At 47.8% G+C, this 22,288-nt stretch overlaps 1 protein-coding gene and 1 long non-coding RNA gene across 2 annotated transcripts in view; one reads left to right on the top strand and one right to left on the bottom strand.

Moving 5' to 3' along the window:
* Positions 1–22,288, bottom strand: part of GALNT18 (polypeptide N-acetylgalactosaminyltransferase 18) — a 342,758-nt gene that overhangs the window by 41,432 nt on the left and 279,038 nt on the right. The window contains exons 7-9 of the mRNA XM_029957126.1: positions 16,266–16,451; positions 8,109–8,246; positions 2,652–2,747 (exon numbers count right to left, since the gene is read on the bottom strand). Of these exons, the coding sequence (XP_029812986.1) occupies positions 2,652–2,747; positions 8,109–8,246; positions 16,266–16,451 (420 nt within the window). The remainder of the gene's footprint in view (positions 1–2,651; positions 2,748–8,108; positions 8,247–16,265; positions 16,452–22,288) is intronic.
* LOC115306603 lies at positions 2,678–5,364 on the top strand. The gene is made up of 3 exons (XR_003915382.1): positions 2,678–2,841; positions 3,332–3,392; positions 5,184–5,364. It is a non-coding gene; the product is annotated as an uncharacterized LOC115306603 (long non-coding RNA).

The following is a 22,288-nucleotide window of genomic DNA, read 5'->3' as shown; positions in this document are numbered from 1 at the left end:
GTGCTTCCAAAATATGGTGGCCAGACAAACACAGGCTAGACGAGCGTGTTCCAGGAGGAGGAAATTGGAAGGGAGAGGTGATGGGTCCCAAACGGGTCCAAAACCCAGCAAGGCTAATTCTACTTCATCTCCAGGCTTGAGAATAACCCTTTTGTCTTGATGCTGTTCCCTCCAGGCCCACTGGGATGGCATCACCCCCATGGCTCTGTGGAGTTGCCTGACCCTTTGGCCCTCTGGGGGTCCCTGCCCAAGCCGCTCTGTTGCTTTGGCCCCACCCCTGAGGCACTGGGCAGGGTCATCCTGGTCCACTGAAACCAGAGAGGCAGGCCTGCCCTTTGAGGTGACAGTCTTGCCCCTGGGTCTCTTGGTGGGGCCTGCCTTCAGCATCTATCTTCTCTTTTCTTGAGGAAGAGTGTGTGTTCACAGCTGAACAGCTCTATGCTCCTGCCTTGTGAAATCCAAGAACCCATCAGCCTGCCTTCATGCTGTCCCATGCTCTCTTTAGTGGAGGCTGCCAGTGTCTCTGCTGGTATAAGCTCCTCTCTATTTATGGCTTCTGATGCTGCAATGGCTGACTGAGTCCACCAGTCCCACCATAATCTCTTAATCAAATGGTTGTTGAGTTTCACTCAGGGTTCTCTTCAGAGCACGCTTTCTCATTTGTTTGCAATATGGACAGGCTGAGAATTTTCCAAATCTTCAAGTTGAGGTTAAATAGGGTCATGACGGGGGCGCCTGGGTGGCTCAGTCGGTTAAGCATCCAGCTTCGGCTCAGGTCATGATCTCATGGTTTGTGGGTTCGAGCCCTGCGTCGGGCTCTGTGCTGACAGCTAGCTCAGAGCCTGGAGCCTGCTTCAGTTTCTGTATCTCCCTCTCTCTCTGACCCTCCCCTGCTCGCACTGTCTCTCTCTGTATCTCAAACATAAATAAATAAATATATAGGATCATAAGGGTCAAGCCCTGATCCAATGAGATTAGTTTCCCTTCCAGAAGAGACACCAGAGAGCTCGCTCATTCTCTCTCTTCCTGCTGTGTAAGGACACAGAGAGAAGATAACCATCTGCAAGCCAGAAAGAGCCCTCACCAGAAACCACACCAGCCAGCACTTTGATCTTGAACTTTCCAGCCAACAGAACTGTGAGAAAATAAAGTCTTGTGACATTTTGTTACAACAGCCCCAGCCGACCAATACAGGTAGTGTCTGCTAAAAGTAAACACACATCAACCCTATGACTCCGTGATTTGACTTGTAGGTATAAATCCAAAAGAAATGGGTGCATATGTGCACCAAAGGATATGAACAAGGATGTTCACAGCAGCAGTATTCATGATCCTCTCAAGCTGGTGATTTCCTAGGTGTCCATCAGCCATAAATATATAGTCAATACTGTATATTCATAAAATGGAAAATTGCACAGTAATAAAAATTACAACTACATGTAGCAGCATGGAGGAACTTCACAAATGTGATGATGAAAGACAAGCCAACATGAGAAAGCATACACCCTAGGATCCTATTTATGTGAAATTTAGAATCAGGCAATAATGCTCTTTTTCTTGATCTGGGGGGTAGTTATGTTGGTGCATTTGCTCTGAAAACTCACTAATCTGTACACTTACAATGGGCTACTTTCTGTATATATATCAGTAAAAGATTTACATAAAAATGGTCATCTGTGGGAAAATATCACAGCATTGTAAGAATGGGGAATGAGCTGCTGTACTGTGTCGTGTGGGGAGAGAGTGATCTGGTGACCTACGTCTGACCAGTGATGTCACAGCAGCTTGGCCCCCAAAAGGGATGATCTGGTGGAGGTCACAGCGGACAGTCGCTGGGAAGTCTCAGCACAGTACACTGGGTGACACGCACATCGTGATAGCCTTCAGTTGTATGTGTAGGTGGGTAACAACTCTTTTAAAACACTCAACTATAATTGCACAAATATACATATCTTCTATACCATCTTTTAAAAAAATCATGCCCTTCTGAAGGTAAGATAAGTAAACTCTGAAAGTGTCAGATCAGAACCGGTCAGTCTGTGGCATCAGTGGAAAATGGCTGTCAGCTGTACTTTATTGAATAAGCCACTTCTCTTGCCTGTGTTTTGGCATCTTCTTTGGATATCTCAAGCCTAGGCTTACTGGCTAATTTTTCCCAGGATAACTTATTTCCCTGTAGCTTTTCTTCGTTCTCCACCAGAAGAAGGTCCTAGGAGCTAGAAAAGTTCTCATGGCTATATATTTGGCTCCAGCTGTGATCTACTAAAGGGCAGAGTCCAGAGGCCATGAAATGGGTCTCTGAAGGGGTTCTGAGGTGTCAGAGAGCTTGGAAAGGGCATGGCTGCCAGGGCCAGGACTGCGATTTACCCATAGTCTCCCCAAATAAGGCAGGCGTTCCTCTTTAGAAATCTATCACCTTCCTTGCTCCCTACCCCAGGGAATCCAGGCATTACAGCATCTGCCTCCCCCACCTCCTTCCAAGCAAGAAAGGCATGATTCTTCTCTTCTCTCTTTTACTCATGAGCATACTCCTCATGAAAAGCCCCAGAAGCCCCAGGCCTACAGTAGCCACGACATGACTTTAGCTATCCTTCCCCACACCAGATATACACAGGCACACCCCCAGCAGGGGCCTCTCTCGGGGAACTCACCTGTGGTGTCATCCCGTGGCAGATGTACACGATGGGAACATTCTCCGTGTCTGGACCCTGATCAAGACACAAATCGGTCTTCAGAGAGTTCTGCAGCTGGGCACCGGAGGAGAGGTGGCCACACCAAGAAGACAGGAACAGAGAAAGAAGTGCATTACGTCAGGAGAAGCCAGCATTCCACTGACACAGGGTCCGTTTCCATAATCACGCCATGGCCCCTTGAGTACTATGGAAACCCAGAAGTACCAGCTTTTGCCTTGCATGAAGGTGCTGAGGGAAAACCAGTCTCCTGTGTAGGAGAAGCATTTTCATGATAAACAAAAAGCTGAGACAGTCTAGGTGGAAATCAAAGATACCCCCCCCTCCCACACAATATGGTGCTAGGTCCTTCACCCTGTCCATTTCCACAGGGGTGGCTCCACGGGTTTCAATGGTCCCTGGTTAGAAGTCTTTGCTCTGGAAGGTTGGAGGAAGTGGGCAACACGTGAGCTGCCTTTAGGCCTGAGACATCCTCTGGGTCCTCTCTGCCTCCAGTGGATCCAGCAGTGGCTGGCTTGGCCCCAGTGGTGCCCAGATGATGATTTTCCAGAGTGGTAGGTCAGGTAGGTGGATAAGAGGTGAATAAGAGGTCCAGGGTGGGAGTAGGGGAAGAGAGAAGTACCTCTTATCCTCATTTATAGGTACACAGCAGTCAACAGAACCAATGCCTGAGTACTATCGACCAATGTCTTACCATGTCAGGTAAGAAAGCCAATATTCAATGTTCTACTCTAACCCCTGGAAAAGACAGGTTATGGTCCACATGGCCCTGCTCACCAGCTACAGCTGAGAAGACCATGGTGGTCACCAACATGCAGTTTAGAATGAGTTAATAATTCTCTTTCTCTCTCTCTTCTCTATCCTTGTCTTTCTGGAATGTAACCATCTCATCCTCTTATTCTGTTTTAGAACTCTAAATGAGAGTCCATGTGGTCAATGGGTGATGGCCACAAGACTTGTGAAGCCATTTAGATTGGGTGGGGGATCTGTCGGGCCACATGTAAGCTGAGAAATCCAGTGTGGCCAAGGAAGAGATGAAGCGTGAGACAGGATTAGAGGCGTTCTGCCTCTGCTCTGGCTTTAGTGGCTTCTGGACTTGGGTGCCCATGTCCAGTTGTATTTTACTTCCTGTGCCCGTAAGAGAGCGGTGGTGTTGTTAGACACCTTAACTTGGGCTAGCTTAAACGTAGCTCTTGTTAGCAATTGAAGCACTCTGTTGAGAACAGAAGATGGACGTTGGAATTCAGGGAAGACGATGGCAGTGGGCCACACAGGTGGGTCATCTATTTAAGAAGGCCAAAGACTGACAGGGCCTGAGCCTTCACGGTCTTGATGACCTGTGGCAGGAATGCAATGCACCCAATTAAGGGGTGCAAAATGGAACAATCAGAGGCACATGTGTGCTCTATGCATCCCCTGTTCTTGACTGGGGATAAGAAACAGAGTCAAATTCTTTTCTCTTGAGCTTCCTCTCCTCTACTGAGTGAAAGCATCTCCATCCCAAACTTGCAACTGGAGGTTCTGAAGAAATATAAATGTGTGCCAGCTCCCTAGGCAGAAGCCCCAGAAACATCTATGCAGCAAATCCTCTTTTAAAAAACAGCTATTTGGCTTGCCTGTGTGAGGGAGCATATGTAAACACTCTGTGGACTTCTCCCACAGGCCTCAGAGAGGTGGGTGTCCCATCTAAAGCTGAGAACTGTAATCCATTAGTGAGACCCGCTAACGGCTGTTGCAAAGAGAAAGGTCCATGGAGCCCTGATGTCCGACTTGGCTTTCTGCTAGGTTCTCAAAGCCACCCCCTGGGTGAGGAGGTAGGGGGTGCCTTTTGATAAAGTGCCCCAGCTCTGTGTCGTTCCTCCCCCATTAAGCAAGTGGTCTGTTGATGCTGTTGGGAGTGACATGCTGGGATGGAATCCTGACTCTAGCTGTGTGGTCTTGGACAAAGAACATTACTCCTTCTTGTCTGTTTTCTTCTCTCTAAAACAGGGATACTAATAGTGCCTACCTCATAGGGTTGTTATGAGGCTTAAATGAAACCATACCTACAAGTATGTAGCATGGGGACTGGTAAATGGCAAGTGTGCAATGACTGTTAGCCACTATTATTACTGCTATAACCTTCCCAAAAGCCAGTCAGGGAAGCTAGCTTTTATGGCTGCATCTATGTGCCAGCTACGTTGTGAAGTGCTTGCCCTGTGTTATCTCCCCTAATTCTCAGACTGACCCAGCCAGGTCGGTCATATGATCTCTTTTAAGGGTGAGGAACTGTGGTGTAGAAAGGTCTGCCTCACCTCGCCCTCCGTGATGCCATTTTCATTGCACGGACCCTTTCCCTTGGTACCTCTACTTTGGTCTTCGCTTTGTCTGACAAAATCCTCTTCTTCCTTCCATTCTCAGCTTCTCTGTCACTCTGAAAGTCTTCCCTGACCCACGTCTGGGTGTAGGGCCATGGCACTGTGCTTCCTCACCACCTCCATTTCTCTTCTGTAGAACTGAGTATGCTGTGTTCTTACCACTGCTTCCTGTGCCTGTCTCCCCTGGCTGACCAGACTGGGGTGCTGTCTTTCTCATGGTCTGTGACACGGGCCAGTCCTGGCACATAGCAGACCGTAAATCCATGTGGAATGAGTGAATTAAAGAAGAAAATGAATAAATGGATGACATTCCCAAATGAATGACTCTGGCAAGTGGACGAGGGTAACCTTCTTTCCCTCATGCAGCTGATGACAACCCTGAGACTGAAAAATGCCCCATCAGATGGTGTGACTATAACTTTTAAGATTTTGTAACCTGTCACGGTTATACAGGGTAAGTGGCAGAGCTAACATGCAGGAGCTGGGCACGTCTGTTTCCAGATGCTATTCCATCTCCACTGTCAGCACTAGAGCTGGGATGAATCCAAAGACCCTGCCTCTTGGACACAAAGCTCCATGATCTGGGGGAAACCCATGCTCACATATTGGGACCCACAGGCCCTTCTGCCTGCAGGAACCATTAATGGGATCTGTGAGTGGATTCATGTGCTGCATTCTAGACTTGATCCTGGCCCCACAGAAAGTCCCAGGAGGTTATTTGACCTAAGCAAAGTAGTTTGGTATAAGTTAGAATCGAAAAAGTAAAAAAGAAACTCTACCCGCAAGAAGACATCTGGTCTCCGCATTTCAGAATAAAAATAATCGCCAGGAAGAATGATTCAGCCTCAGTAAATCCTCTTGCGGCTGCATCCTGCTTTGCCTGTCTTCACCCTGTTGCCCCCATTAAGGGTTCATTATGTTCCTTGCCAAGGAAGCATGGCTCTGCTCTGTCAGGGCCCAGGCTGTGGAGGGGCCAGACGGGAGGGGAGGCTGGCTGGGCCCTGAGCAGGGCTGGCAGATGAACATGTGGCGGGGGGCAGGGGGCGGTAGCAGAAACCTCCACCAGCCCCAGGGATGGCTAGCACTGCTCTGTCCTTTGGGATGACAAGAGCATGGCTTTTCAGTACATCAGAGTTACAGCAACTCTAACTATGGACTCAGATCCAGATCACAACCCTGTGTATTCCACTTACTACTGGATCAACTAAAGGTTTCTGGGTGTGGTGGTGAGAGGGCTACACAGTAAACCTGCTGTATGTTTCATTAAGATGAGACCCTTCTGCTTGGAAGACAAGCATGCTTTTGGCCAAGACCCAGAACTGCAATGGCCATGTATACAAGACTCCACTGTTGCTTTCCCACTGTGCCTAATACTGTTGGGCTACAGCTGACAGCTTGGTGAGAACATGAATCCAGAAGCTGGCCCTAGTTCACATGGGTTTGGGACCAACAGTTTCTCCATAGCCACGGTAGCATAAGCATTCTTTCTGGATTGGCCCAACCATGGCCAAGTATCATACACAACTTGCTATGGGCAGTGTGTGGGGGCACCAGTAAGAGCTGTGTCCTCAATATGGCCCTAGGGAGATAGAATGGGGTTGATGGGCACTTTAGAGTCCAGTGTGTTTCCATGGGAACAATAGGATCTGGAGCTCCAGGTGAGAAGTTTTCTGGCATCCAAATTACGCCAGCCTGAGAAGTGGAGAGCCAAGGGGCCACTGAGTAATTTTCTCAGCACATGTCATCAACTGTGCCATGGAAACGTTTGTGGGAGGATATGACTCCCTCCTACAGGCTAGTCTGTGGGATGACAAAAGTCTGCAGGGTGGGGGATTCCTGGGACCCTAGCTCTGTGTCTTCTAGAATCCTAAGATATCAGAGTTGGGAGGCGGATCCTCGGCAAGCATTCTTCTCTGCCCTGGCACCACCCAAGCAGATGCCATGCCCATTATATGCCTGCTGGGGCAGGCCTTGAACTCAGTTCTGACCACAGCTTATCTGAGGGGAGGTCACGGTTCTTCCTCTGAGTTTCATCCTAGGATATCAAAAAGGTCTGAGGGGTACTCTCCAAAGGGAGGGAGCAGAGTGATTATCAGAAGCTGATGTTTTAGACTCAGTTACTCTGTGGATGACCTATGTGAATGTGGGAAGGTCACTGCCTTTTTGTCTCTCTCCCCACCCCCACCCCCACCCTGTAACATGGTAGTGGGCAATCTATGTAGTTTTAAGGGCTTATAACTGTCAGCAGAAAAGCTCTATGTGTTCAGGAAGCAAGACCAAGTGAGATATCAAAAAAAAAAAAACAGGTATTGAAAATACTTCAAGAGTTGAATGGTCTTGGGAACATTCGGATAATGGTAGAATTATTTTATCCTTAGAAAATACAAATCCTCAGGATATAGAAGATATTTATGTAGCTGAGACATTTTTCTATTCTAGGAGTACAGTATTATTTTGCCCCATTTAACCTAGGAAGAAACCAAGGCCCATAGATGTTAAGACCCTTCACTGGGAGGTGGCTTGGTCAAGGCTGATTTGGATCTAAACCAGAGCTGTCTGAATCCAAACTCTGTGCTCTGCCCTCCATAGGGGTAACCATTCTGTGCCAATCAACAGATGGTACTAAAACCTCCCTCAAAACACAGTGAACTCAAGAAGGTTGTGTTCCAGAACTCCTTTCATGGAGGCTGTGTGTGAGCAGAAAGCATAAGTCCCTTAGGCTGGGGAGGCACACAGGCTGGTCGCTAGACCCTGAGGCACCCATGTTTGGTATGTTCCCTTGCAATCTTAACATAACTGCAGGGTTTTGTTTTTATCAAGTAGCACATGCAGGTTTGAGGCTAGAGATAAATTGCTTGCGATTCTAAAGGAGAGACCAAGCACCCCTCAAAGGAACAGAGAGGTTTGGGCTGTGAAAGCAACAGCTGCCTCTCGTCCTCTGATGTCTACTGGAGGTCCCATAGAGGAGGTGGAAGGCCTTTTCTACACTTTCCCTTGACTCTACACCTCTCTCTAACCCTGCTCTCTGTGACTGAGTGAACCCCGAGGGGCAGGTCCTTACCACCCCATAGGCAATGATGTCCGAGTACATCCTCATCTCCGGGTACACGCTGACCAGGTACCACCGGAAGGTCTTGCATTGCAGCTGTTTCCTCAGGGCCTTCCTTGCAGTGATGTCCCCAATGTCGATTCCAGAGTCCTGCGTGGATGTGCAAATGCAGAGATACAGCCACCACCGGGACACGGCTTCTCCCACAGACCTCCCAGTCAGGGTTCCTGAAGACTGCCTAGTGAAGGGAGGACGTGGGACCTTGACTCCTTCATTTTCCCGCATGACCTTAGCCCCATGACTGTCCCCATGGGGACACTGAAATGTGAGGTCAGCACTGATGGGGATTGCCATCAAAGGCCATTGAAAATGAATGGAACAAAAAAGCTGTGGTCTGGTTGTAAGTGAAAGAAGCTGGAGCACACAGTTGGAGTAAGGTTTTCTCTACCTCATGCTAGAAGATGAGAGGTTCTGAGCTGTGGGGGGAGAGAGAGGGGAGGGAAAAGTGCAGAAGGTGGGATAGTACTAATTCAAATACTATTCCTAATAATTGCAGCAGCGAGGCATTCTCTAACACCTGCAATGTGGTAGGTTCTGTTCTGCATGGGACCCGCACATGTTTATATGTATGTATAGTGGGTATACACTTAAATCTAGAGGGTAGCACTGTTTCATAGACGTGGAGTGGAGACAGAGACAGGTTCAGTGACTGTTGCCCAGAGTCCTACAGCTCATAAGTGGCGGAGCTGAGATTTGAACCCAATCAACCCGGGTCTGGAGTTTGTACTTTTTTTTATATATATATTTTACTTTTTAAAAACACTTATTCATCTTTGAGACACAGAGAGAGCATGAGCAGGGTGGGGCGGTCAGAGAGAGAGGGAGACACAGAATCTGAAGCAGGCTTCAGTCTCTGAGTTGTCAGCACAGAGCCTGAGCGGGGCTGGAACCCACAGAATGCGAGATAATGACCTGAGCCAAAGTTGGATGCCTAACCAACTGAGCCACCCAGGCACCCCTGGAGTCTGCACTTTTTTTAGTTTATTTTTTAATGTTTTATTTATTTTTGATACAGAGAGAGACAGAGCATGAGAAGGGGAGGGGCAGAGAGAAGGAGACACAGAATTAGAAGCAGGCTCCAGGCTCTGAGTTAGCTGTCAGCACAGAGCCTGACGCGGGGCTCAAACCCACGAACATGAGATCTGACCTGAGCTGAAGTCGGAGGCTTAACCGACTGAGCCACCCAGGCGCCCCCATGCACTTTTAACCTATGCTATGGATCTGGAAGAGCCTGCCCTCCTGTCTCCTAAGACCAGGTCCTGTGGGAGAAGCAGACTCTCTCTTAGCTCAGGGATCTTAGTGTAGATAGGACTTGTGTGTCTCACTTCCCAGGTATATCAGAGTGGTGGTCCCTGAGGCATCAAGGTACAGCAGGCAAGGAGTGGTAATGGAGACAGGGATGTGTCCTAGACTTAGAGAGAGAGAAGCCCCCATATTTCTTGTGTTTTCAGAGCAGAGGGGAGAACACTGAGTCCCTGGGCCTGAACACCAGCCATTGAACAGGGCACAGAATCAGCTGAGAAAGAGTTGATGTCACAGCAGAAGATGGTGAGGAGTCTCTCCAGCTGGGGATCAGGTGGAGAGACTCTGTGACCTCTCAGAGGATGACCCCACGGAGCCAGGGACCAGAGAGAGCACGTTGTATGTCCTAAGACACTAGCCCAGAGTAGGGGGAGAGGAAGAGAGGGAAATACAGCTCTCTCCCGCTGACACTGCCGCTCGTGTGCTGGCTATGTGAACCCCCTGCTTCTAGCATCAGCTCTGAGGATCAAGTTACTGGGGTTGGGAAGATAATGAAATGATCGGAGTTTGTGAAATGTCTGAGACTAATCACAAAGATGGCCGCCACACAAACCTGCATGTGATCAGAACAAGTATTTGGTATTTGACCATGGAGGCTTGAGAAAAAAAACAGAGGGTAGATACAGAAGAAACATATTTGTTTTGCCCACCAGAATTTAGGTAATATAAAAACGTAAACCTACTAGGGCCTAAAGGTTTACGTTCCAGACTGCTGAGTGGCAATGTCTTCTGATTACTTCTCTATGACCATCTAGGATTTGCCTATTCCTCGGCTCCTGCCCAGAGAACCTCCCAGTGACCGCTACTCGGCCTTTCTCTGCTGGATCCAGGAAACATGTTAGACTGATCTCTGTGCCCCAGGCCTACCACTGAGCCTGGACTGTGTTGATGAGACTAGGTTGAGAAAATATTTATGAAGTATTACAGATAAAAACTGGTAATACATGTAGCCTGCCCCTCCCTCCAGCCCCACCCCAAGGAATCTGTTAAATAGTAGCTCTTTAAACTTCTCTGCACCTTATCCTGATATCACAGAGCTATTTGCCAGGACCCAGGCCTTCCTCCTTCATGCTATAGTTGCCTTTATATGTCAAAGAATTAACACTGTGGCCCAGCCTTTACCAGGAGCCACAGGAAGACCCTGTCTCTGGAAGGTGCCTGTGCTTTCCTAGAATTCTGGATTCCCACAGGAAACCTTTCTTTCTACATTCAGGGTCAAGGGAAAGTTGGTCTCTCCTTATGATCTAATCAAATGTGGGAGAAATACCCATCAGGGCCTGATTCCTCCTTTAACTTCTAGGACACTCAAGAATCAGAGCTTTGCTCAGATTATATTTCTGGACATCATGCCCCTTTCCTCTTCCTGTTTATTAGTTGACTTCTGCCTTTCCATTTTAATGGTTCAGCACATCTGTACAGCATATTTACTGTAAATTGCATCAAACCATTTTCAGATTGGGGGAAGAAATTGAGAAATAAGCAAACTTCCTCAGAGAAGGTCACCTTGGCCCTTATTAGAAAACAATAAATGTGTCTACCCCCTCTGCCAAATACTTGGTAGAACAGAGTCCCCTGCAAAATTCGTGTCTACCCAGAACCTCCAAAATAATATGTGATCTTACTTGGCAACATGATCATTGCAGACAGAATTCATTAGAGATCTGTAGATGAAATCATGCTGGATTTAGGGTGAGCTCTAACTGCAATGACCAGTATCTTCCTAAGAAATTGGGGGAAGGGGCACACTGGAGACATAGAGACAGAGGCAGAGACTGGAGTGATGCATTTACAAGACAAGGAATATGCCAGGAGCCACCAAAAATTGGGGAAGGGGACATATCCTAGAGCTTTCAGAGGGAGCACAGTACTGCTGGCACCTTGAATTGGGGCTTCCAGCCTCCAGAACTGTGAGTAAATTCTGTTGTTCAAAGCCACTCAGTTTGTGGTAGTTTGTTTTGGTGGCCCCTGGAAACCAGTACACCCTGCCACACAAAAAGCTGTCCAGTATTCCCGCCCATGTGTGCAGCCACATACACAATGTCTTGTAGCCAAACCTAGAGAAGGGCCGTCACCTATGCACCATGGTGAGTCAGCCCTGGCATTCAGCCTGTCTTTGGGCAAGAGGAAGGGGGAGGGGGCAGTGAGAGGGGGAGGGCTCTAGAGTTCCCGAACCCTGTGCAAGAGACTATTGATGCTTTGCTGCAGGCTGACTTCCTGTTTGTTCATAAACAAACTGATTTTCAATTAAAGTAGAAGGGAGGCAAGAGCTGGAGGTGGCCTTCCCCAAGATCAGGACTGAATGTGGTAAGGAAGCAGCTGAGAGGAGGACCTGGCCTAGAAGGTGCCCAGGCAAGATGAATGCCTGACAAGGGCCCTTGAAAGCTGAGGTGGGAAGGCAGAGGACAGAGGCAAGACCATCCACACCAAGAGTTAAGACTTCTCTGGTGCTTTTTCTGTTTGCTGAGCACTGACCAAAGCCTTTATGTATATAGACTTATTTAGTTCGCAAGGCAGCCCCTGGGCAGGGTTGCAGGGTCCGGCTCTATACCTGTAGCTGGGATGCCGGAGACAAAAGGTTAAGTAAACAGGTAACAGGTGTGCTGTGGTTGACCGGAAGGTCTCGACACAGCACCACAGCAAGGGCAGCCGGGAAAACTCTCAGGGAAGGCACGCAGGGCATGTGGCATCCCCACTTCCTCCCTCCTCTTTGCCTTTCGGCTCATCTTGAGTACGTGCCAGGTGCTGTCCTAAGCACTATGCATCCAAGGAGGAAGAAGGCACAGACTTCGCTTGAAAGGAAGGTCCAGAGAAGTAAACAGACTCTGTACACCATGTGAGGCACAGACATGTACAGACTGCTGAGGGAGAGAAGAAGAGGGAGGAACCTTAGTCCATCTCACTGCAGCCAGGATAGTGGGGCTGGGAGGGGAGGATGAGCAATCAGAGACAGCTTCCTGGAGTAGGTGATGCTCAAGGTGCATTAAAGACTAGCTAAACTAGATTTACTCAAATCTGGCAGCTCCAAACCAGCACCCAGAGAGCTATGAATGGATTCTGGCACCACTATACACCTACTCCTCAGAATCTCTAAGGATGAGACCCAGAATTAATACTTTCAAAAAGCTCTTCAAGTGATTCCGATGCAGCTGGTCTGCAGATCTGTTTTTAGGAGCCACTGACTAAGGAAGAAAGGAATTACACACACTGCCAGCAGATCCATTTGTTAATAAGCATCGGCACGGTTTTCCTGAGCTCTGATCATGTGCCCCACCTTGTGCTAGGCATCGTGACACAAAAATGAAGAACACAATCTGTCCCCAGGAAGCCTGTGGTCCAATGCGGTGGCTCTCAGCCTGGATGGATATTAGGATTCCTGAAGAGCTTTCCAAAAAATGATCCCTGGTCCCATTCCAAACCAATTAACTCATAATCTCTGGGGCTGGAGCATAAAGGATTTTAATGTTCACCCAGATTTGAGAGCCCCTGGTTTAATGAGAGAGAGAGAGAGAGAGAGAGAGAGAGAGAGAGAGAGAGAGAGAGAGAGAGACTTTCACACAGCAGAACATTCTTCCACAGGATAGTGATGCAATGATGGAGACATGCATGCAAAGGGGCATTTTCTCTAGCTAAGGCTGAATTCTAGAAGCAGGGTTGCTGGAGCCGAGTCTAATAGGATGGAGGGAAATTGGTAAGGGTGGAGGCTGGAGAAGAGGTGGAGGGTAGGGAGCTCCAAGCAGAGGGGACAAAGTGAGCAAACATACAGAGAGAAGAAATGGCATGGAATACACGGAGAACTGAGTTCTCACGGTCTGTGTACTCTACAGAAACTATAACAGAGTGGGGGCAGGGCAGTTGCAGGGGGGCAGAGGGCTCTATGCCTGATATTGTGCACAGTGGAGTGTCCTTTAAAGATTTTAAGCAGGGCAATGACGTGGTGGCTGTGTTTTAAAAATTTTTTTAATGTTTTATTATTTATTTTTGAGAGACAGAGACAGAGTGTGAATAGGGGAGGGGCAGAAAGAGGGAACACGGAATCCAAAGAAGGCTGGAGGTCTGAGCTATTAGCACAGAGCCTGATGTGGGGCTTGAACCCACAAATCATGAAATAATGACCTGAACCGAAGTTGGATACCTAACTGACTGAGCCACCCAGGCCCCCCACTGTGTGTGTGTGTGTGTGTGTGTGTGTGTGTGTGTTTTAAAGATAACTTTGGGTAGTGTGGAGGATAGACTTGAGGAGGATAAGTCTTGATCCAGGGAAACCAGTCAGAGACTCTTACTGAGGAGAAGACAAGGGCTGAACTCAGACGTGAGGTGGGTAGGAATGCACTGGGGAGTTGGGTGATGGACTGGTAATTGGGCCTAAGGGAAAGGAGGATCAGAGGAAGATGCTGAGTTTTAAGCTCATAGATATGGGCAGATGGTGGTGTCCTAACCTGTAATGGGAGGAAGAACAGGAACAGCTTTGGGGGGGAAAGATGTTCTCCATTTTTGGCAGATCCAGTCTACATTGCCTGAGGGAGCACCCAGGAGATGGGGGTGCAGCTGTAGGTCTGAAGCTAAAGGTAGAAGTCAGGGCTAGAGATACTTGTTAGGAAGTTGTCAACCGATAGGTGGTAGGAGAACCCAGGAACAGATGGGACCACTGGGGAGATGAAGTAGAATGAGAGCAGTTGGCCAAGGATGGATGCCTGCATGCACGTAAGCATCAAGGGGATGTAAGCATTGCCCACAAGGGAATTAGGAGCCATCAGAGAGAGATGGAGATATTCTGGGGTATGAAATCATGGAGCCAAGAAAGTACAGAATTTTAAGGAGAAGGTGGGATCCTGTAGGTTAAAGACTTTAAAATGTCCATTAAGCAGTTAAGATGCTTTGTCAAAAGCAGTTTTGGGGCAATACTGGAATGTGACTTGAGAAGAGAATGGAGCAGGGGAGGAAGTGTTGATTCCTTCCAGAAGTCTCAGAATAGGTAGGAGATGGAGTCTGAACAAAGCAGGGAATAGTGGGGGTCAAGAGCTAGATTTTTAGAGGTCAGTGTGCTTTCTATCTGAGGTTTTATCCTGGACACTCCACCTCTCATCTGCCTTTCCCTTTTTTTCATTAATTTTTTTAATGTTTGTTTTTGAGAGAGAGAGAGGGGGGGGGGAGAGAGGGAGAGAGGGAGACACAGAATTTGAATCAGGCTCCAGGATCTGAGCTGTCAGCACAGAACCTGACACAGGGCTCTAACACATAAACTGCGAGATCATGATCTGAGCTGAAGTCAGGTGCTTAACTGACCTAGCCACCCAGGAGTCCCTCATCTGCCTTTCTTGAGTTCACTCCCCTCTGGTCCCATCCATTTGACTGGGTTTGAACTACCCTCTTGAGAAGTCACAGACACACACTGAGTTTCATCATTCTCCAATTACTTTTCTTTCTTGGTTCTCTGCTATTCATTGGATTTACTGTCCACTTAAACATCTATCAGTCACTGTGAGGGGAGAGGGCTACAAGGTTTGCAGCTTTGGGGTACAGAGAGAAGGGGGCAGGAGTGTGGACAGGACTCTGAGAGTGGGAGGCCTATGATGCTTCACTGCTAAGTTCCTGGAGGGATTTCCAAATGCTCTTAACATTTGCTATCAGAGGACACCCACAGTGGGGCTCAGCATGCTCCCCAGAATACTGCAATCCAACGCCCACAGCCACAGATGGGTCCAGAAGGCACCACTGTTTCCCTAGAAACACTCCCACTGTCAGGGATGTAATCCTGGGGCTCATTCACTAAGGTTGCTCGCACTCTGGCTGGTACTTCTTGTCTCCTCTCTCTTTTTTCTATTGCTGAAATGTCACTGGTTGTGGGAGTACGCATCCATCTCAACCCAATCCCTCCACCTCATGATGGTGGAGCAACATTAGCTGGGTGGAGAGATCAGGGCACAGGGCCTTCATATGGAAACATTAGGCAAAAAAATTAACCATTTCCCTATTAGGAAGAGAGAACGGAAGCTTTTTAAAGGTTTCCCAAGGGGAAAGAAGGAGGTCATGCAGTCAACAGCTGTCTTACATGGTGAAACATAAGCCATGATCTCCAGGCAGACAGGCTGGTAATAAGCTTGGGATCCCATGGCTGGCATCTGTTGGGTTCTCCCAACTCAGTGGTCCAAGGTCAATTCCATATGACACTTGGCAAGGCTGAATCTACTAGAGAAACATTGCTTTTTCTCTGGCACTTCTTAAGTGTGGGTGATCAGAGGGATAGAGGACAGTGGCAGGCAATGATGAGACTCTGTGAAGATTAGAAACAGTCCAGAATAGTTCCCTTCTCCTCCTGAGGGTCCTGTGAGAGTGTATCCCCTTCCCCATGCGTGTGGTTCCAGAAATCCCAAAGGCAGACAGACATTCCTTACTGCTCTGGTCAAAGGTTAGGTGGAAAAGCCTGAATACAGTCTACAGGCAGATTCAGGGCCACTTTGTGAATTTTGGTAATTTCTGGTATAGTTGTATAGCAGAGAGGCTGAGGGCCTAGACATGAAGTAAACTTAGAGCCACCTGGTCTAATGCTCTCATTTAAAGTGAGGAGACTGAGGTCAGGAGAGAAGTCTTCCTTTAAGCATGCTGACCAGGGACAGGGGTGAAGAGAAGACATGGCTTAGTGTCTCATAGTTAGCCTCCTCCACTTTTTGGGACCGAGAGTCTACTCTTCTACGGATAATAAGACTCTGACCCATGGGGAGCTATGGTTTAGTTTCATATTTTTTGTCTTTGCATGTTTTCCCACCAACCCCCCCCCCCCCAAACCCCATCTCCACAGGGGCTTCCTACCTCTTGGGGTATGTTCCACGCCATGTAGACATGGCTTTTAAATTCATCCATCCAGACTTCGGCCACCCTGAGGGCGTTCCTTCGGACATGGGCTGTGAGGTCCTCGGTGTAGGGCTTGTGGGCTCGCTCAATGTGGGCAATCCGAGAGCAAGGCAGGACCTCCACGCTCCCGCCACACTGCCACACCTGTAGAAAAGACAGAGTCACTCACCAGTACCCAGACCTGACTCTGAGCCACTAAACCAGACCATAGGTGACCATTCAACCTGAGCATGAACAACTCCAGCTCTCTTCACCTTGTCTCTCCAGGCCACCATCTACAGAGGGGGTGAGCTCTACCTCATTTCTACTCTGATAGCAGGAAAGTTATTGTCATTATTTTGTGTCTTGTTTCTTATTGCTGTGGATTTACCAGCAAAGAATGAATGCACCTTCTTTTTCCATTCCTTTTATTCCCGCAAAGAAGAGACTAGACATTTTGTGACCAGAGACCATTACAAAAATCTTTGTACAAAGATTTTTGTAATGGTCTCTGCTGCAATGTTTGACCTAGAGGAACCAGTAGAAACTCCCAGCAGAGGAATGGACCACATGGGCCTGGACACAGATCACCAGAGGGAGTGAGCCAGGTGCCCTTCTCCTGGTCCATCTTTTCCTGGGCCCTAAGTTCTAACAGAACCCAAGAGAGGGAGATACAAAGAAGGGAATCCTATGAAACTTCTCACTGACTTCAGTAACTAGAAGCTAATGAATTAGATGCAGTTTCACTTCAAAAAATAAAGAAAAATTATCTTATATTTTGAGTGGCGAGGGGCAGTGTCTTGGAGGTCTTGCCACAAACATTCCAGCCACTCTGAACTTTCAATGTGCACATTCTTTTGTCATTTTAGAATGCCACTCCTCCTCCAGCTGAAAAAATGTAATCTCTTAAGATCCTGGCCACATGACTTCTCTACTGTGGAGTCTTTGGTCAATTTGTGGGGCAGAGCCAATTTCTCCCTCCTCTAGCCCTCAAAGCTCTTGATAGCACTACTTCCTGCTTACCTGGAAGCCTCCTTCCCTCACTCTGTGTTCCTAGATGGAAGAACCTAGGTCCTATTTGTTTCTCATCCCTAGCACTAACACAAGGCCTGAAACATACAGGTACTTAGTAAGCACTTGTTGAACCAATATATGGATGGTGATACTGAATCAGTCAATAAATCAATATATGATTGATGCTTAATAAGTGTGGCATGAATCTGAAACACTGGCCAGAGCTGATGAATGAGGCTTCTGAGGGAAAATAATCACCATTTCTTGGTGGATAGCAGTGATCATTTGTCAGGTACTGTCAGCCAGGCAGTTCGGTAGATAACGTTTACACTTATAACACGTATCCATCAACAACTATAGGTTGTCATCTAAGATAAGGTCAACTTTGGTTTTCCTTTTCTTTTTTAAGTTGAGTAGAGTTAACATGCAGTGTTATATTAGTTTCAGGTGTACAATATAATGATTGGATAATTCCATAGATTTCTCAGTGTTCATCAAGGTAAGTGTACTGTGAGGTCAGCTTTGGATTTCACTGAATTACTCCCTGTGTTAGGAAGAGAATGCCTTTTCTTCATCTGTTGATTTCACACCAGTTGGTCCCTATGGACTGTCAGAGTTGGAAGGCAACTGATTGCCTTTCTACTTTCTAAACTTACCTTGCATTCAGTATATAATTTAAGGCCAATGGAAAGAAACAAGCGTTTGCACTGAATGTCTACCATATACCAGGCACAGGACTGTGTAAATGGGTAGGTAGTATAGTGTGGTGATTATGAGCAGAGGGTTTGGAACCAGACTACTTGGGTTCAAATCCTGGCTCTGTTTCATGCTATTAGCTGTGTGACCTTGGTAGGTCACTCAATCTTGTTGTGTTTCATTTTTCTCAAATGGGGATTAAAATAGTACTTCTCTCATGAGGTTACTGAGGAGGTTGAAGCAATTGTATACAACGCTGGCACATAATCATGTCATCAGCTTAGCTATTACTATACAAACTATATTAGCAGGATCTTCAGAATAACCCTGTGTTATAGTAGTTGTCTCCAATTCCAACTGGGAAATGGAGACTAGAGGCTATTGTTTGTCCAAGGCCGCACAGCTGGCACTGAAACGGCTCTGTCTCATCTCCACTGAAGCTTAGGCAAGAGAGGAATCATGTAAGGCCTCAGGGTGTGCACCTTCATTTCCATGACCAGTACATTCTGGGGATCATGCTGATTTCCAATTTGCTTTGCTGATTTGCAATGAAAGCCTAGAATACTGTGAATATGTTATTGACAACACAGAGTCAGGGTAATTATTCTTTTGCAACCGGAAAGGAGGCTATTATTACTTGGCATGTTTCAGTAACACAACACGGAACATGATTTGTAACAAAAGCTCTTTTATTACGAGACCTGTTTTCTCAAAGAGTCGGTTTACCCTTTCACCTTAGAGTGAGTGGGTCTGCTGTGGTTCTGATCACAAGGGCAGTGGCTGCACCTCCTGTCCCCCCTGAGCGTGGTAAAAGGAGTGGTGTGAACTCACTATTGGGCTCTCCGATCCACTCCTGTTTTCTTTTCCTGTGACCACAGCCCTTGTCTAGACCACTATCCTGTCTCACCTGGACTCTGCAACAGCCTCCAAATACCGATCTCCCTCCTGCCTTCCTCCTCCAGCCTCTTCTCCCTGCAGCCAGAGTGATTTTTTTAAGGTGTAAAGTGGATCACATCCTCCTGCATCAGACATTTCCCAGCACAGCCCTGAGGCCCCTGGGGCTTGGCCCTGCCTGCACCTCCAGCTTAGTGCTGGCTCCCCCATATGTTCTATGTCACAGCCACGCTGACATGTTTTACTTCCTCCAGCATGCATGTTTGTTCTTCCACATCTAGACTTTTGCACATACAATTATATACCCCACCCCTGCCCAAGGCCTCCTCTAGACACGTGCTAAATGGTGCCCAGGACAGATCATGGGTTTCCAGCAGAGGTGGAGTGGCTGGGCTAGGTTGGAGGACATAGTGTTTGAACGCTTTGGAGCCAGTGAGAACCAAACTCAACCATTTTACCTCAGCCACCTGCTGCAATTCCACCTTGGGCAGGTCCCTTCTCCCAAGCCCCAATCTCACCCAGAAGAAGAGGGGGATGTGTGGATTCGTGTTCAGCCCTGGGCCTGCTTCAGTCGGAGCCCCGCATGGATGGCAGTCAAGGAGGTAGGGGCAGGACATCTGGGTTTGTTCTGTCCCTGCTGTGTGCCTGCTGAGGGGTGACTGTGGGCCACTTAACTTCTTGTCTATGAAACACGAGTAACAGGTTGCTCCTGCCCAGGGCTGTGGACTCAGGAAGTTCCTGCGGTAAGCCCTCAGTGTGCACACGTTATTATTTTATAATAACCTTATAATTGCTGATATTTGGCTCTTCTTGAATATCTACCTTCATGGGAAAAAAAAATGACTGCTGAGGACTCCCGTGTCTGGCTGAAGCCAAGGGACAAGAGACAGGCCTTCCAGAATGCCTGGCCCAGGGCGGAAGGGTGAGCCAGGCTCCTCCCTATAGACTAGGAGCACTTGTCAATCTAGAAGTCACTCCCACTCTCCTACCTATAGAATCTGTCTCTAGAGGGGGTGGCAGCATCTGTCTTGAATGCAGCCTTTGGGTTCCTAGCAGTGTCTGGACAGGGGAGCAGAAGACGTGGATTTGGCATGATTACCCCACTGCTTCTAGACTCTGCTCAATGACAATGAAATAAACAAGAGGAAGCCCGTGCTCTCTGATCTCCAAGTGATGAGTGGCTCTGCTGACCAATGACTTGACAGAGAGATCCTCAGAAGTCTGACCTGCAGCTGATCTCAGAGACCCTCTCATGGATGGTAGACAAAGGATAGTAGATAGTAAGTAGAAAGGAAAATCACTGGCATTTGGAGCTTCTGGAAGATGACCTCATGAAACTTCCATGGAGGCTTGGCAGAGCGGAGGACAGGGGCGAGGAAATGAGGAAGGGGAGCTGTACCTGGGACATGTCACTGCTGGTGTGAGGTAAAAAGACCCAAACCAGATGGAAGCTACAGACCAGAAAGATTGTGCCAGAGACACAGGGCCACTGGATGGAGGGTAAAAGTGTGAGAGATAGTGATGGCTTAGCCTTGCAAGTTCCATGGGGTGAGGGGGCCAAGAGGAGAGAGGGCAGGAGAAGAGGGCACCAAAGACATGGCAGAAAAATAAAGGTCAAGGGCCAGTAACCAAGAAGGCAGATGAGGTCATGGGGCACAGGAAGTAACTGCAAGATGTAGAGCTTGGTCTTTACCTAGGGCGCATGTGAACCCAACCTGTTAGAACCCGTGAGGCATGTGCTCAGTCCCACAGGTTCTGGGGACACCTGACACATGTCAGCCCTCGATGTAGGCTGGATGTTGTGGCTTCTAGATGGGCCCTGGGAAATATAGTTCTGGACCACACCAGGTTCCTTCCTGTCTCTGTGTCTTCGCACCTGCTACTCCATCTTTCTGTAATAATTCCCCCCTCCCCCGCCACTTGTTACCCAGCTCAAGTATTACCTTCTTTGACCTGCCCATTAGATCCCCTTTGTCTTGGTAACGCTTACAATACTTCCACTTATGTATTGATTCTTTCAAAGTCTGCCCCCTGCTCCCTCTGCTAGACTATAAGCTCCAGGAAGACCAGGATCATGTTGTATACACTGGCACAAGGCATTTAGTATACATTCAGTAACATAAACTGTTATTTCATTGAGTGATTCCAGCAATCTCAGAGGCCTAGGCTTTCACTAACTATGGAGAGGTGGTTTTAACTCGCTCAGCTGGATCTCCTAATAAAGGCCATAAACATAAAATGTGGCTAGATTTTACTGAACACAATGACTTCCTTCAGACCCAAGCAGTTTTTCAGCAAAGCTCTGACATTTAAGTGCCCAGTGCTGTAACTGAAGAGAGTCACTTTGGCTGCAGAGCTTAAATTAACGTTGTAAAACCTGGCAAGTCATCAAATGGGCATGGTGGAAAGCAGGCGGCTTCATCTTGTGGAACCATGAGCTCCGTGTAGAGAAAGCCCTCAGCCTGCCCAGTATTTGCATACACCCACTGAGGAGTTGCTGGGCTTGCCCTCAGATGTCACCAAGAACCCGAAGTAGATGGTAAACGACAGTTACACAGCATGGAGTGAGGTCTCACTCACCACCAGCTCCTCCCAGAGAGCTCTAATCCCATTAGTGTTTCCAGAAAGATGGAATATACACCTGGGAACCATGTGGGAAGGCAGGTCTTGAGGGCTGATGGAGAAGGTCTGAATCCTGCCTCAGTTGCACATTAGCCTTTGATTTGAACCTGTCTTTGGGTGTCAGCTGCCTTTTTATTGGGAATAGCGATACCCTGGCAGGGTTAAAAGAGATGCTGTATGAAAAGCTGCCACTAGCAAAGACAGGAGTGTAGTGGTTTCTTAGGGAAGGTCAGGTTCCCTTTCCCTTTCCAGGACTGGGAGCTGAGTTTATGTTCTGTTTGCCATGTACATAAACAAGCCTGTTTCCTTCCCAAGCCTCAAGTTTCTCCTAGCTCCCAAGTGGAGGAACTGAACTCAGTGATAGATCCCATCTACTTGCATTCTGTGATTCTACGTTTTCTTGCCAGTACCTCAAATGATGCCCAGGGTTTGAGACGTGACTGGCAGAGTTGTAAATCAGACCTTGTAAAATAGGGAGACACTGGAGGAAAGACAATAGGACACAGCTTGACCATTTCTCCCACTCAGACTCAAGATCACTCTGCTTCTATGTCAAGAATAGCAAATAATACTTCCATGTCAAATACATTTACGTGTTGATGTCCTTCTGAAGCACTGTGTTGAGAAGGATTCTGAGACTCTGACTCCTTCTGAGAAGGATTTTCCGGGCTTCGTGGAAAAGCATGCCACAATTTATTAGTAACGTTTACTGGAGGGAAGGGATTGGGGGTGGTGGCATCTCAGCCTTGTACTCCATAGACATGGATCACGGGACC

Source organism: Suricata suricatta, chromosome 11, assembly GCF_006229205.1.
Source record: "Suricata suricatta isolate VVHF042 chromosome 11, meerkat_22Aug2017_6uvM2_HiC, whole genome shotgun sequence".
In the NCBI taxonomy this organism is placed as follows: domain Eukaryota; kingdom Metazoa; phylum Chordata; class Mammalia; order Carnivora; family Herpestidae; genus Suricata; species Suricata suricatta.
Note: the sequence above shows the minus strand (reverse complement) of the source record. Positions and strands in the feature narration are given on the sequence as shown.